The sequence below is a fragment of the Apteryx rowi genome, unplaced genomic scaffold (genome assembly GCF_003343035.1).
Source record: "Apteryx rowi isolate R43461 unplaced genomic scaffold, aptRow1 scaffold_27, whole genome shotgun sequence".
Taxonomy (NCBI): domain Eukaryota; kingdom Metazoa; phylum Chordata; class Aves; order Apterygiformes; family Apterygidae; genus Apteryx; species Apteryx rowi.
This window is the reverse complement of record NW_020449085.1, coordinates 2,531,148-2,545,132: the sequence shown is the minus strand read 5'-3', so window position 1 is coordinate 2,545,132 and position 13,985 is coordinate 2,531,148. Positions and strand designations below refer to the sequence as shown.

Here is a 13,985-nt window from a genome sequence, read left to right as displayed (position 1 = left end):
GGCCAAACTCCTTTACTCCTGGCTGATCACCTTGAAGTGGTACTTGCTCTGTGAAGGGCCTCCTGTGTCAAAGTTTTCCCTCCTCTTCCTCCTCCTCCATCGCCAGCCCTGCAGGGGCCAGGCAGGGCCCCTCTCTATGCTCCCATCGTTTATGGAGCTATGCTGTCCCTGGGGAATAACAGGACAATAGTACAGCTCCTCTCAGTCTGGGAGCTGCCTTCCCCTGCCTGCCTGGTGCTAGGCCAGCCATTCCAGAGAGTTCCCAAGCTGAGTCTCATGCCCCGGCCTTTCTCATCACTCACAACTGAGGACAACATGTGGGAGTAGGCATTGATCAGCCTGCGCTGGCTGCGAGCGCTCTCCGCAGTGAGTGGTTTCCCTGATGAGTCTCCTCTCTCTGGTGTTCCTAGGTGCAAGAGAGTATGTATTTCCCACGAGTGAGAAATACCCTGTCTTTTACCATAAAGAAAACAGCTCAGCTATCTTCGTCGGGGGAGAGGGAAAGCTTTACTATTACGACTTTGCAACCTATGAGACGTACACGGTAAGGATGCTGGGCTAACAAGTTTGGCCCCAGAGCCCCATGTGAAACTGTTCAGCCTCCATCTCTCAGCCCAGATTCTAGGTATCTTGCTCAATGTCTCTGCCAGCAGCAAAGTCAGGACTGGAAGTGCCCAGTTTATGCCCAGCCTGCCCCATCCATCTGGGAAGCCACAACATCAGTATGCTCAATGGCTGCAGCAAAGGGGAAGTCTCCAAACTAACCATGGGTGGGTCCTTCATGGAGGAGCTGGGAGTTTTTATGGTATTTGCTGCCCCAGAGGAAGGATTTTTCAGGTAGGGGACTCTTTCTTTAGCATGGAGAGGGATGCTCAGAGTCATGTGATTGGGAAGAAGTTTTGTTCCCATCCCCTTCCGCTGTCACAGCCCAGGCTGCTTTTCCTTGAAAGCAATGCGTTCTGGATCAGCTGGGCACTGAGTTAGTCTAGCAGGAGAATCCCAGGGTTGGTTGGTTTTCTCATGACCTCTTCTTGGTCCTCAAGCAAGTCAGTTCCTGAAGTTTGTGCCCAGAAACTTCCCTTCTTGTTCCCAGGAGCATAGTGCTTAATGTGTCTCAATCCTCAGACAGCCACCAACTACTGTTGAACACCCACTCCCTGCTCTGACAGATCCTCTCCCGAAACCCTCTGGAGAGCAGCCCAGGCTGCCTACCAGTCATGCCTGCCACTTTGACTCTGCATCCCCACTTCTTCCCATCCCCCCAAGGCTAGAGAGATCCAGTCCTACCAGCCCAGCCTCCCTAAGGTTTTTCAAATGCTGAAGTGGGGAAAAGGGCTGAGTTCCAGTGTTTGATAGCCCTCTTGCAGACATGCTTGCTTCACTTCTTGCTGAGTAAGTGAGTAGCATGTGGTCCATGGGACTGAGTTCCTGTTAGTTGTTGGCATTGAGGAGGAAGGAATAAAAGCATGTGTCTCTCTCTTCTATTTCAGGAAGACTTCCCTGTGATAAAAGGAGGACAGTGCATGAACTCTGGAGGTCCGGTAGGTTCCCTGGAGCTCCCCAAAAAATGCTGGAAGGTTGTTTCACAGGCAGCGCTTTGCCCTGTGTGGACTCATGTGCTGCCCTAAGGAAGACACTAGGTCCTACCTGTGGTGAAGCGGTGTGGGAGGGGCAGCTGGAGGGGGCTGGATGGATGAGGGCTGGAGGACATGGGCCAAAGGACCACTCCTTGCATGCTGTCTCTGGGTGAAATCCTCCAGTACCTGTGGAGCAGGAGGTTGGATGAGATAATGTCAATTTTCTCCTCTGGTTTAAACACCCATGAAAAGCTAGGAAGCCACATAGCTTGGAGCTTGGTTTTGCCTCACACTTAGAGCAGCTGGGTCACGTTCTGCCATTCACAGCCATTCGTGTTCTCTTTTTTCTCTTGCAGGAAGACAATAAAAATTACCTCACATTACTGGGGGAGGATGGAAACGGGATGTTAGTGTGTGGTACCGGCGCCTGCTCTCCTACCTGCTGGCACTGGGTATGCTGGAAATACCCTAGCACATGGCTAACTGATGGGACTAGAACTGGGTCATCCTGCTCTGTCTGGTGTCTTCTCCACTGGACAGTTGGGAGTCCTGGGACATGTCTGGGGGATGTGGTACAATTTGGGAGCGGGCCCAAAGCCAAAGTAGAGTTCAGGAGTCCTTAGTGCCCACATAACAGTTTAAATCATGGAACAAGGGGCAAGGGGTCAGGAAATACATATATCTGTTTGTATACATGGCTGCCTGTGTTGGGACCAGAGCAAAGCGCTCGCCATTTTGTGCCCTGCTCTCTCCATCTGTAAAATGAGGCCCTGATACCCCCTTCCTTCTCTGAGTGCTCTGAAGTGCCCAGATGCCAGCTCCTGCTAGGAGCTTATTATGACGGCTTGGGACAGTACACCTGAGCAGAGGTCCGTGTGGGCCAAAGGCGATGCCAGCCACCTCTGTGCTCGCTTACCATAACCCCCCTCTCTTTACCTCCGCCCTGCGGCAGGGACTCTGCCTGGTCCACCTGAAGATGGGCCACGGACTTCCTTCATTCGGGCTGTGCCAGCCAAGCAGAGCTGCGTTCCTCTTGCCCCAGGGTAGACATAGGTGCCTGGCTGCTCTCCCTTTCCTGAACTGCCCAGCAGATCGCACTTCTTAGGGGCAATTTCTGTCCTTCCACAGGAACAGAAGAAGAAGGGCTCTCCGTCGGATGGGAGAGGTATTGCCCCTTTCAGCCCTGACTCGAATTCCCTCGTCGTTGTTGACGGTAAGTCTGAATGCTTGCACGTCTTCGACAGTAGCACCGTGCAGGAAGGCTAGGCTCTCCACAGCATAAAGGAGCACCTGGAAACCTTGAGGCTGTTCCAGAAACTACATCCCTCTGCTCTAGTTGGGGATCAACCCCAGTGCTTCTTGCTTTGCCCCTTATGAACGCATGCACTTCTAGGACAGAACATAGCACAGGTTGTTTATTCCTGTCCTGGGGATGGGATTGAGTCTTTTTGCAGGAAGCTAGAGTGCAATGGTAATAGAGAGGAAAGAGAAGGTCCTGCAGTAACTCCACTGCTGAAATGGCTGAGGACCTGGTAGAGGAAGAGATGGGGCTCCCTTCCAGAGGCAGAGCAAGGATTTATCCCTGCTGCTCTGAGGAAAAAGCTCAAGAGCATCCCCTGGGGGAGTCCTGCCAGGCCTCTTCAGTCCTAGACAGTGAGCACTGGGTTTGGTGATCTGTATTCGCCAACTGTGTGAGTCTTTTTGGCCTACCACATGCCCAGATTATTCTTGGTTCTTCTCTTTCTTCTCACAAACCCTCCTGCCCCCTCTGGAAAGAGCCTGTTGCAAATGAGCCTTCCTGTCCCATAGGTCATGACATCTATTCCACCATCAAGAAGAGCCAACAGAACGGCAAGATACCCCGTTTCCGGCGAGTGAGAGGAGGTGGAGAGCTCTACACAAGTGACACTGTGATGCAAAGTGAGTATGAGGGAGATCCTGAGGGAGTGGGACTTGCTGCTTTGCCCCATCAGGCACATAAATTGGACTCCTTGTCAGTCCACAGCTGTGGGCCATGTTATGTACACAGCACAACTTGAAGAGGTGCGTCCCCTCTGCCCAGCTGCGGCTCAGCTCCAGAGCCTCCTGCTTGGGTTTGCTCACTCCTGGGATAGAGCTGTGGGGAGGGCTGATTCGGTCCCCATCTGCGATGCTGTCAAGGAGGGACCTAGCAGCCCCTTTTAGCTCTGTTGCTGGCAGCTGGGGGAATTTGAACTCTGCTTCTGGGCCAAAACAACTGACAAGTGAGTTCCTCTTGCTTGGGGTAGGGAGGGAGGAGATTGGGAAATGGAGAGAAGTGGACAGCAAGTCCCATGTCAGATGCTGGAAGGAAATATTGTTGTGTAAAGGTACCCAGCAGCTCCTTTATGGTGGTGGAAACGGGAAGAAGAACTTCCACTCCGGGCAGACTGGTGTGGGGAAAATGAGTCTTTCCAAATCCCCAGCCAGGGTGAGACTGTGAGGCAGGAAGAGGTTGGGCTGTGCATGGGACAGGGGGGAACAGAGGGAAAGGACCCCCCTTGATTTCCATGAGCCATTGGCTTATTACTTCACCTTCTGCCAAGCCTCCCCAGTGACCAAAGACATTCTGGCCAAGGACAAAAATCAAGTCAAAATGACACCAAGGCAAGACAGGACTTATGTATCTGGGGACATGGTGGGGGGGAACCAAGGCAGCAGCAAACAAAGTTGATGGACCCAGAGCCATGAGGCCAAACGCATAATTAGGCAGAACACCCTGCCATGGAAACACCAGCTAATGATGCTCGGAGGGACCCCGAGCCTTCCCCCGCTGCTGGGGATACCCTTTGTGGTGGTGGTGTATTAATAGGAAAAGCATCATTGGGTTTTCCACACCAAACACAAACATTGCAGCTTGCTGTCCCACTGAGGGAGCCTTCCTATATGGTTATAGTTCCTCTACGCAAGAAAGGAGAGTGGGTTTCCTTTGCTGCTAAGCAACCAAGGCTTCACTGGGCTCTGGGGACTTGGCCTTCAAGGAAATGGGTGCAGGCAGGGGGAGGAGGAGGAGGGAGAGGAAGGGGAACCCCACGAGGGAGGTGGCATGTGAAAAGCAAACATTCATGTGCTGCACCCAGGGATCTGTGACTGGTCAGGTCTAGAGGATGGGCTCGGACCTGTCCCTTGCCTGGAGCACAGATGGTCTTTGCATTTCCTCATCTTGCCTAAGAGTGACTGCTTAGTTGCAGAGGTCGCCGGTTTGTTCCCAACTGGTGACTTTCAGATGACCTTGCATTCCTGAAATGTGCATGTTCAGGCCAGGGCTTTCTGATAGCTTATGTCCCATTTCAGACCCCCAGTTTGTCAAAGCCACAACTTTAAGGCACGAAGAGCCTCACCAGGACAAGATTTACTACTTCTTTCGTGAAGACAATCCAGACAAGAGTCCTGAGGCACCCAGAAACATCTCCCGAGTGGCCCAGCTGTGTAAGGTACATGTGAGCAGTGTATGGTGGGGAGGGAAGAGTGTTACGGGGTGGCAGATGGACATACCAGCTCACCTGATGCTGTCAGCACATGAGTTGGTCCCTCTTGCTCAATTCTCTACTCTGCCACAGAGTTCAGGTGGGGCACGGCCATGTCCTCAGACCTTCCTGTCCTCTGGCTCCCACATCGGCTGTGGGGGTAAAAAAGCCCTGTCCTGTCTCACTGGGATGCTAAAGAGGTGCACATCTGTTGCAGTGACCAGGGTCAAATATATCCCTGGGACATCCTCCAGTCATCCATCCAAGATGCTGGGTAGGGGGGGACTTTGTGTTCCTCCCTGCCAGACCCTGACTCTGCTTTCCCCCTCTCCCAGGAAGATAAAGGGGGAACCAGCTCACTCTCTGCTTCCAAGTGGACCACCTTCCTGAAGGCCAGCTTGATTTGTGTTGACCCGGTCACCAAGGGCAACTTCAACTGGTTGCAAGATGTCTTCTTTGTCCCTTCGAGTAACTGGAGGGATTCCAAAGTCTACGGGCTCTTCACAAACACATGGTGAGAGTTCTTGCAAAATGGGGGAGGCCCTGTCCCATGGACCAAGTCTTTTTGTTCAGCTTTGTTCTCTCTGGCACACTAATAGGTGGAAAACAGCCAGAATGGACATTGTCAACAAAGGCGTGACACACACAGCCATGCCCCATCCACAGGGATGATGGCCAGCGTCTCACTGACCCTCTCTTTGTCCTGTTGTCCACAGGGGAAGCTCTGCTGTTTGCGTGTATTCCTTTGGGGACATTGACAATGTATTTCGGACATCCAAACTCAAAGGCTACAATGGTCCCAACCCGGATGTCAAGCCTGGACAGGTGAGTGAGTGATAAAAGATGCCCACATTAGGTGGAGGGGCCCTGTGAGGCTGGAGACCTGGTCCCTGCTCTGCCCCTGCTGTCCTCAGAGTAGCTTGGAGAAGTGAGGGGACAGGCCCACCATTGAACAGCCAGGTGACAGCTGGGTAACTGTCTCAGGCAGTGAGGAAGGTTGTATGGCAAGTCTGCCCTGTCTTGCTCTCTTGCCCTTGGGTCTCGTCCCCAGGGATCTGTCTGACTCTGATGGTGGCTTTTGTTCATCTCTTGGCACAGTGTGTTTCCTCTGGACAGCACACCCCAAGCGAGACCTTCAAGATAGCCGACAGCCACCCAGAGGTGGAGGACCGGGTGGAGCCCATCGGCCCCACCAAGAGCCCCTTATTCCACAACAAGCACCGCTACCAGAAGATCGGGGTGCATGAGGTCTCTGCAGCAGATGGACGCCGCTACAATGTGCTCTATCTGGCAACAGGTACTGGGAACTGTTCTTCCTGAGGTCACCCACTGCTTCCCCTCGAGGGCAGGGAATGCAAGGCAGGCAGTGCCAGAGACAGATGAGACCCCCCCAGTGCAGAGCAGAGGAAGGTGCTGTGTTTCCCCCAGCCTGGCACCCGTTTGTCAAGCAGAGAAGAGTTGTCAAGTTCCAGTACAGCTAAAGACATCCAATTTGTGCTGGTGTAGGCAAAGACAGACTGGAAGTAGAGTCCCAGCACATGAATTTTACCCTGTTGGGCTGCTTCAGCCTGTGGTAGGTCACAGGCTAAATGTTTTTAGGGCAAGTGAGGGGTCACAGGGCCCTCCCCAGCTGCAGCTTTACACTGTTGAGCAGGGATCCTTTGAGAAGGGACCTGCTCTGTCACCTCCTGTCCTTGCCTGTTCTAGGACAGCAGTGCAGGCTTCTTGCTACACCAGCACCTCCAGCTCGAGACACAGCGAGCCAATCACGGCTGTTGGTGGTGCTGGGCCAAGGCTGAGATTCAGCTGCAGGTGAACAGGAAGGCAGAGCAAAATGCCTGTCCTCAGTGTGAAGTTGGAGAGCGCAGTCTTATGGACTGTTTGGCTTCTCAGGCGGTTTAGATACTTGCTGCCCAGAGGCTGTGAAGCCCCTAACCCAGCGCTTCCCTCTCTTGCCTTACTAGCTCCCCAGCATTTCTCCCTTCAGCTGTGCCCATCCCTTTTCTGCATTGCGCTGGGGTTTGCTCACTCTAACAGAGTTGGCATTTTTGGAGGGACTTTCTGGGCCTTTTTTTTCCCAATCTGTGATACAAAATTACAGGCAAGTCTCAGTAGGTGGCCTGGGTTGGATCACGGCCCACCTGTGCTAAGATTTATCTTATCTTGCAGGAAGCTTTAGCTAAATATAGCTAATGTCTTTTAGATCCCCTCTAGGGAGCTTGCTCCAAGCTGCAGGGCTTGGCAGGGCAGCTTCCCACCCTCACTGGGGTGAGAGGAGAGGCAAGGCTAGCAGTTGGGGTGAGAAAGGTGGGTCCTAATCCCTGCCTGTCCTGGGCTTCCTGGAGTCACAACTTTTACCTCCTCCTGGTTGACGATGCAGAGGGGAGCTGCTATTTGGAAAGGGGAGGCCATGCAAGTACTTGAGGAAGATTAAACAGTGAAGATTCACTAGTCCTGTTCCCTCAGGATTAATCTTTTCACCCCTCCCTACCAAACTGACCTGTTTTCTTAAATCACCAGTTTCTGGAGTCATTTAACTGGGCAGGAGAGGCAGTTTACTTAAAAGAAAGAAAGGCAAAAATCCAAGTTTTCGCCTCAGGCGAGCAGGGAGATGAGGCTTGTGATCAAAGCAGAGCTGAGTTAGAAGGCAGTTGGTTTTCTTGCTGAGGCCATTAACAGTGTAGCTGATCAAAGCAGGCACAGCCAGGCCCTGAAAGGCGACGGGGAAATCAGTTCCTCATGGCTCTGGGCTGGGAGGATGACAAGGCTCTGCTGTGGAAAGCACTATTGTTTGGAAGATTATTTCCTAGCAAAACAAGCAAACTCCTTCCGAGAAAGGTCCTGTTTTCTTGCCACTGATACAGTCTCCTCCAGGTGGCTGGTTTCAGGGATATGGTCAAGCTGGGCTCTGCAGAGCGGGTATCATCTGCCACAGAATGGGCTGAAATCACAGAGCTGTTTTTTGCCTGGCTTTCCCAGCCCTGGCTGCAGTCCCTCTGCCTTGCCATTGAGCCCTGCATGGCTCATCAGGGTGCTCTGCTCCTTCTTTCCAGACAAGGGATCCATCCACAAGATCGTGGAGTTGCCAGACGGGGTGCAGAACATCATGGAGCTCCAGGTCTTCCCAAAGAAGGACTCAATCCAGTCCATGATCCTGGACCATCAGAGGGTGGGTCTCTGCCTGCACCGTAGCAGAAAGGAAACCACTGGGTCAGGCTGTCACTTACAAAGCAGTTGACAAGGGAGGCAGGGACAGAAAATTAAATGCCAGCCCCTGGATCTGGAAGTAGCTGCTGGGTGGGTTTGTGGGGGTCAGGCAGCGGACTCTGCTAAATCCCAGCAGCTGGGCTGATGTCCCCAGTCCTGGTAACTGTGTGTCTGTGGACAAAGGAGCCTTTCCAATGTCTCTTCTCCTGGAGGCGATGGAAGAACAAGGCTATTTGCTCCCTCTCTTTGTCCGGCCTTGCTGGCCGATGAGCTGTCAAACAGTGCTGGTGCTCCACCCCAGAGGTGACAACATTGCTATGACTGATGGAGCAAACATATAAACAGGGTGGATGGGGAAAGGATGGCTGCTTCTCGTTCCATGATCTAGGGCAAGTGATATATGGCTGCATTGTCTGGGGCCCCTCTGGTGAAATCCACTCCAGTATCGCAATGACTAAACCTGTGGGAACATTTCTACTGTGATCCTTGTAGGGTGGCACTGGGACACAGTGCTGCAATGATCAGCTGCTCTGCTTTCCTCCTACAGGCAATGCTGTATGTGGGCTCAACATATAAAGTCATGGAGATACCCATGGACATGTGTGGGGTGTATCGTAACAACTGTGAGAGCTGCTTGCTGGCAAGGGACCCGTACTGCGGGTGGTCTGATGGGCGTTGTCAGTCCGTATATCGAGGCCGGTACGTGGTACTGACTCTCTGCTTGCTCTTTCTCCAGCACATTTCATCTGGTTGCTTTAGCATGAGAAGTACCCAACCCCTTGGCATTTCCCTTCCTGGCCATGTTCAAACCTGGTTTTGAGGCCATCTTCTCATCACAGAGATACCTGGGCCCATTATGTCCAGGCAGTAACAGCACAGACATCTATGTGCCGTCCCTGGAACTGCACCTCTGCAGGGATCTGACCCTCCTGCAATGCCCGTGCACTGGGGTGGGGAGAAATGAATGGGTTTCATACGACTGGGCTGAGCACCCAGCTCCTCTTTTGCTGGTAGAAACATGCATAGCTCCATCAGAGCAGAGGTTCTGGTTTGTTATGCCTGCCCTTATGGATGAAAATTAAGCTCTGCTGCTTTGCAATCTGGCCATGATGCTATTTGAAGTGGTTGTTTGTGATGAGTTGTTGGGTCTTGCATTTGTCGTCCAGCAGCCCCTTAAGCGAGGGATTATTCTTCCCTACCCAGGTAGTGGCAGATGTTTAAACAGCAGGTTTAACTTTTTGCCCCATCCGATCCATCACATCCTTTATGGGTAAATCCTTTCCTAGCCTGAAAGTGTTGTTTCCCTGCTATTAGTGCATTGCTAATTCTTGTTCCCATCTGTTAGGGAGGTGCGTCAAAACCTAAATCTGGGCTCGTGGAAAGAAAAGTGCCAAGGGGGTAAAATTAAGGAAGGTAAGTAAAAGGCCATGTGCCCACAGGGAGTTTGGGGCAGGGTGACTGATTCTCAAGTGCTGGTATGGGTTGAAGGAAGTATTGCAACTCATTTCTGGGGAACTGGGGACCACCGTGAGTAGGAGTATTCTGAGAGATGGATACACTGGGCAAGTCCCAGCTTGTAGCATAAATAAATCCTTATTTAACCACTAGGCAATATACTTGTTAATGAAAAAATGAGCATTAATCAAATATTAGTCAAGCCTTTGGTATACAATACCACAAGCCTGATGTCACATTGCTGCCTCTGATAACCACAGACTTTGATGACCCTTAGTCTGAGGCTAAGATGGTCAGGCATGATCCTAATTGACCCTGCGCAGTCTGCAACTATGCCAAGCAAGCAGACACTACAAAATATTCCACCTCCTACCCTAAATCAAGCAATCTGGGTGTTAGGCAAACAGAACAAACTCCCTAATAGGTCTTCATGTCCAAGGGGCTGTCAGCACATCTGGACACCTCTACACTGCTGTAAACCATCTGGTTTGGCCTCATTTCACTTCTGTGGTGAGGCTGAGCCAGTGCTGTTGTGGTATGTGGTCTTCTGAGCTGGACGGGAGGTCTCAGACTCTGTTTGCCACTGATGTCCAGGCAGAAGAGTCCTACAGACTTCACCAGCTGTGGGTCAGGCCCTGCTATTATTGCTAAATGCCCATGTAACATGTCACCATCAGTCCAACAGTTCTTCCCTCCAGACTTGCGAGGGAAGCTGTGGTTCCTGGAGACACTTGTCTCATCCCACCCTTGTTAATCTCTTCCAGCAGACAACTACCAGAACATCACAGTTGTCCCTTTCTCTCGCTACTACCTCAACTGTCCTGTTGAGTCCCACTATGCCACCTACAACTGGTACCACAACGACTTCCTCATCAAGACCTGTAACAACACCCACCCCCAGCAGGACTGCTTCCATTTCATCCAGAATGTGAGCCTGGCTCACTACGGCCGCTATGTCTGCATCTCTGAGGAGGACGGCTTCAGGCAGGCTCTGGTGAAGGAGCGCCTGGTGGACCAGCTCAGGTTCATGTCACAGATGAGCCAGGCCACCATGACATTTGGCTCCTGGTTGCACCTGCTGCTGATGGTGGTGTTGGTGGAGCTCTTCCACTGAACATGACAGGATCATGTTCTCACCTTCCAGTCTGCTGCTGCTCTTCCTCGACTTGCTGTCCACTCCTGAGGCAAGATCCCCATTCTCTTAGTCACTCTTAGGACATTAATCTTTGACTGTCCCAGAAGGGGTCCTGCCACTCTGTGCAGCAACCCTTCCATCTCTGGTCCTGGTGGAAGAGATGACTCAGGCATTGTGAGGAAGACGCAACTGCAAGGCCAGATGGAGCAAGGTTTGGGGACAGGGAGGGAAGGGGTACCCAGTACACAGTGGACATTCACTGCAGTGCTGATGGGGTGGCTTCAGCCTCTCCCCCAGCATCTGCTGGCAGCTCTGTGCTGGTAATCCGCATGAGTGTACACTGGGTGCCAGTTTTGTTCAGGGGACTATGCAGATGTGCATGCACTGATCCTCAGGGCCTGGTGACTCCTCTCTTTGGGAACATGCATGTGATGAAGAGGAGGAGCCAGCCCTTGGCCTTACCAACTGGTTGATCTGTGCTTTTTTCCAAGCGAGGACTGATGCCTCCAGGTTTTTAGTTGCTAATGCCTGTTCAAGTTGACAAGCACCTGGAATGCTCCCCATGTGACCTGTGAGTCCCTACCTGGCCTGGTCACAGAGGTCAGAAGAATTGGACCCTGGGAGCATTTTGTTTTTTGTAGACATGGGAGGAACTAGCACTGGTTACCTGCATGAAAGGGCGGGTACAGAGTTAGCATTTTGCATGGAAAAGACTTGGAGGATGACTAGATTTGGCGGGTGGGAAAGGGCAGACCAAAGGGCCCTCGATTTCCCAGAGATGGGAAGGGAAGCCCAAACCAGAAGCGGGGTGGCCCTGAGAAGTTCAGACGCACAAGTCCTCTGTAGGCAGCTAAGGACATTTATCTGTGGTCAGCCTGCTCCCAGTGTACCTTTCCTCCTGGTGAGGGACCAGGCTTCCTCAGGGAAAGAGGAGGCAGGCTGCAGATCTCAGGGTGCTGCAAACAGGCGTAACCTCGCTGGGCAGAGCAGAGCAGAGGGGCTGCCTCTGTTTCCACCACCCAGGAGCAGATCTGCCTCTCTCCCTCGCAGTGACTGCTGAGGGAGGAGAAGGGGAAGCACCACACTTACTTCCCTTGGCCTTTGAGGCCTCCAAGCAAGACTAAACTGTGAAAACTGGGATTCTCTCCCTAGGCCTGTGTGCAAGGGGTGATCCCACAGCTTGTCCAAGCCTTTTCCAGTCCTCTTGGCCCCCAAAACACCCAGTCTCAGGCCATGTAACGGAGGGACATCATATCATATGCTTCCAATTACCTGTAACAGCAGCACAGCTCCTGCTTTGTGCCTACTTGGAGACGCTCAGGAGCGCCGGAGCGGGATGAGCACCGGGCAGGCGGCGCAGCTGGCCGGGGAGCCGAGTCCCTGGGTCTCTTGGCTAGGGGGAGACATGCCGCATGTCTTTGTGACCGCAGACTACGGACAACGGGCCAGAGGTTCCTACTGCACTACATTTCCACAGCAACCTTCGGAGTCTAGAGTAGAGCTTGTTACATCTCTTCTCAAAGCACTTTAACTTTGTGAACTAACAAATGTCTATTTATTAGCTGCTGAGGATTGTATAATTTTATAATATTGTAGAAAGGGCGTGCAAAGTAGTAAAAACAAAACATCTACCAAAAACCTCTCAGAGCTGCGACCAAAGCGCTAGGGTGATTGTGGAAATAAAAGCGTGGAAAAGAGCCGGCGGAGCGTTGTGTTCGGGGCGAGGAGCGCGGGGAGGCCCGCGGGACGCAGCCCCTCGCTCCCTCTGCCCCCCGGCGGAGCGGTTCCCCCACCCCCTGCCCTCCGCGGCGTCCGGCCGCGGACGTATTTACAGAGCATCCTTTCAAAGGCCCTCGGCGTTGTTTAGCCCTCCGCCTTTCCTGTTGACGTTTCGTCTGCCGTGTTTTCTGGGCTTTCCTGTTCCCATCAGAGGAGCCTTACATTTGTAAGGGCTGATGTTCTTTCCCCTCCGGCGCTAGTCTGCAGCCTCCCACCCCCGACCTTTCTGCTCTGCGCCGGCGCCACGGCGTGCGCTGGACCTGCCGGTCCAAGGCCGTGTTTCACCACCTCCGGGCTGCTCCGGCTTTCTAGGTTGCTCCTCTGAAGTCTTTGATCATGTCTTAGCCGGCTCATCGGGGAGGGGGCACCCCTTCCAGCACCGGGGGCCACCGCACGCGCGCCGAGCCAGTCGGTGCTCAGCTGCGCAGGGCCGCCGCGGGGCCCGGCGTCGTCCCCTTGCTGCCGGGCGCCTGCCGCCAGCCGGCCCCAGAGCCCGGGCGCTGAGAGAGGGGCGCCGGAGCCGGCTTCGTCTGCGAGGCGTTTCACCGGCCGTCGAAACGGGAAACCCGGCGCGAAGGGAGCGGCGTGATCGCGGTGAAGAGCGCGTGATCGCCGGCTCGCCGCTCGGGCCACGGCAGGAGGGAGCGCGACACCTGGGAAATTCCCACTGGAGAAGCCAGTGGGCTTTCGTGCCCCTCCGCGGCCGGGCCAAGGCATTTCGCGCTTGCAAAGGGGCCGGGGGCTGCCGTCTCCTCGCCCCGTGCCGGGGGCTCCGGCCAGCAAACCGGCCCCAAACGGGGGCTGCTCAAGCAACCTGCCGAAACAGCCTCGACGCCGGCAGCGGAGCGGGGAGGGCTGGCAGCGGCCGAGCGCCGCAGCACGCGGAGCCCGGCCCGGCGCCGCCTACGGACGGCAGGCACGAGCACAGGGGCCGCTTATAAATAGCTGCGCGCGGCGGCTTCGGGGGCCTGTTGGATGGCGCGGGAATCGCTCTGTTCCCGCACGGCGGCCGCTTTGACGCAGAAAGCGCTTTTTGCGAACACCCCCCCCCCCTCCACCACACACCCCGTTCTTGCATCCCGGCCACCTGGCAAACAGCTCTCAGAATAAAAACCGCGCCGCTATTGCAGCTCCGTTTCTGCTGTTTCGAGCTCTTCTTCTCCGGGAAAAATGAGCTGAAGGTTGGCAGGGAGCAAAAATAGAACAGGCTTGGGATGGGCGGGGGGCAGGGAAAGGACACGAAAGCTTTTAAAATGTTCCAATAAAAGCAGAAGGAAACCGGGGCAAGCGAACAATGCAATACAGTACAATACAGCGCGACACAGAACAGTACAGTTCCCTACAATA

General features: G+C 53.7%; 1 protein-coding gene across 2 annotated transcripts in view; it reads left to right on the top strand.

Annotated features, from left to right (window-relative positions):
• SEMA7A (semaphorin 7A (John Milton Hagen blood group)) overlaps positions 1-12,556 on the top strand; it is a 30,965-nt gene extending 18,409 nt beyond the window's left edge. The window contains exons 2-14 of one of the 2 annotated variants that reach the window (XM_026068212.1): positions 411-544; positions 1,491-1,541; positions 1,934-2,029; positions 2,706-2,790; positions 3,387-3,497; positions 4,890-5,029; positions 5,398-5,576; positions 5,779-5,887; positions 6,161-6,359; positions 8,116-8,231; positions 8,817-8,968; positions 9,615-9,682; positions 10,492-12,556. In XM_026068212.1, the coding sequence (XP_025923997.1) occupies positions 411-544; positions 1,491-1,541; positions 1,934-2,029; positions 2,706-2,790; positions 3,387-3,497; positions 4,890-5,029; positions 5,398-5,576; positions 5,779-5,887; positions 6,161-6,359; positions 8,116-8,231; positions 8,817-8,968; positions 9,615-9,682; positions 10,492-10,838 (1,787 nt within the window). In that variant the 3' untranslated portion in view covers positions 10,839-12,556. Of the gene's footprint in view, positions 1-410; positions 545-1,490; positions 1,542-1,933; positions 2,030-2,705; positions 2,791-3,386; positions 3,498-4,889; positions 5,030-5,397; positions 5,577-5,778; positions 5,888-6,160; positions 6,360-8,115; positions 8,232-8,816; positions 8,969-9,614; positions 9,683-10,488 lie in introns of both variants that reach the window. The other variant, XM_026068211.1, reaches the window with a different exon arrangement.
• The last annotated feature ends 1,429 nt before the right edge of the window (positions 12,557-13,985 follow it).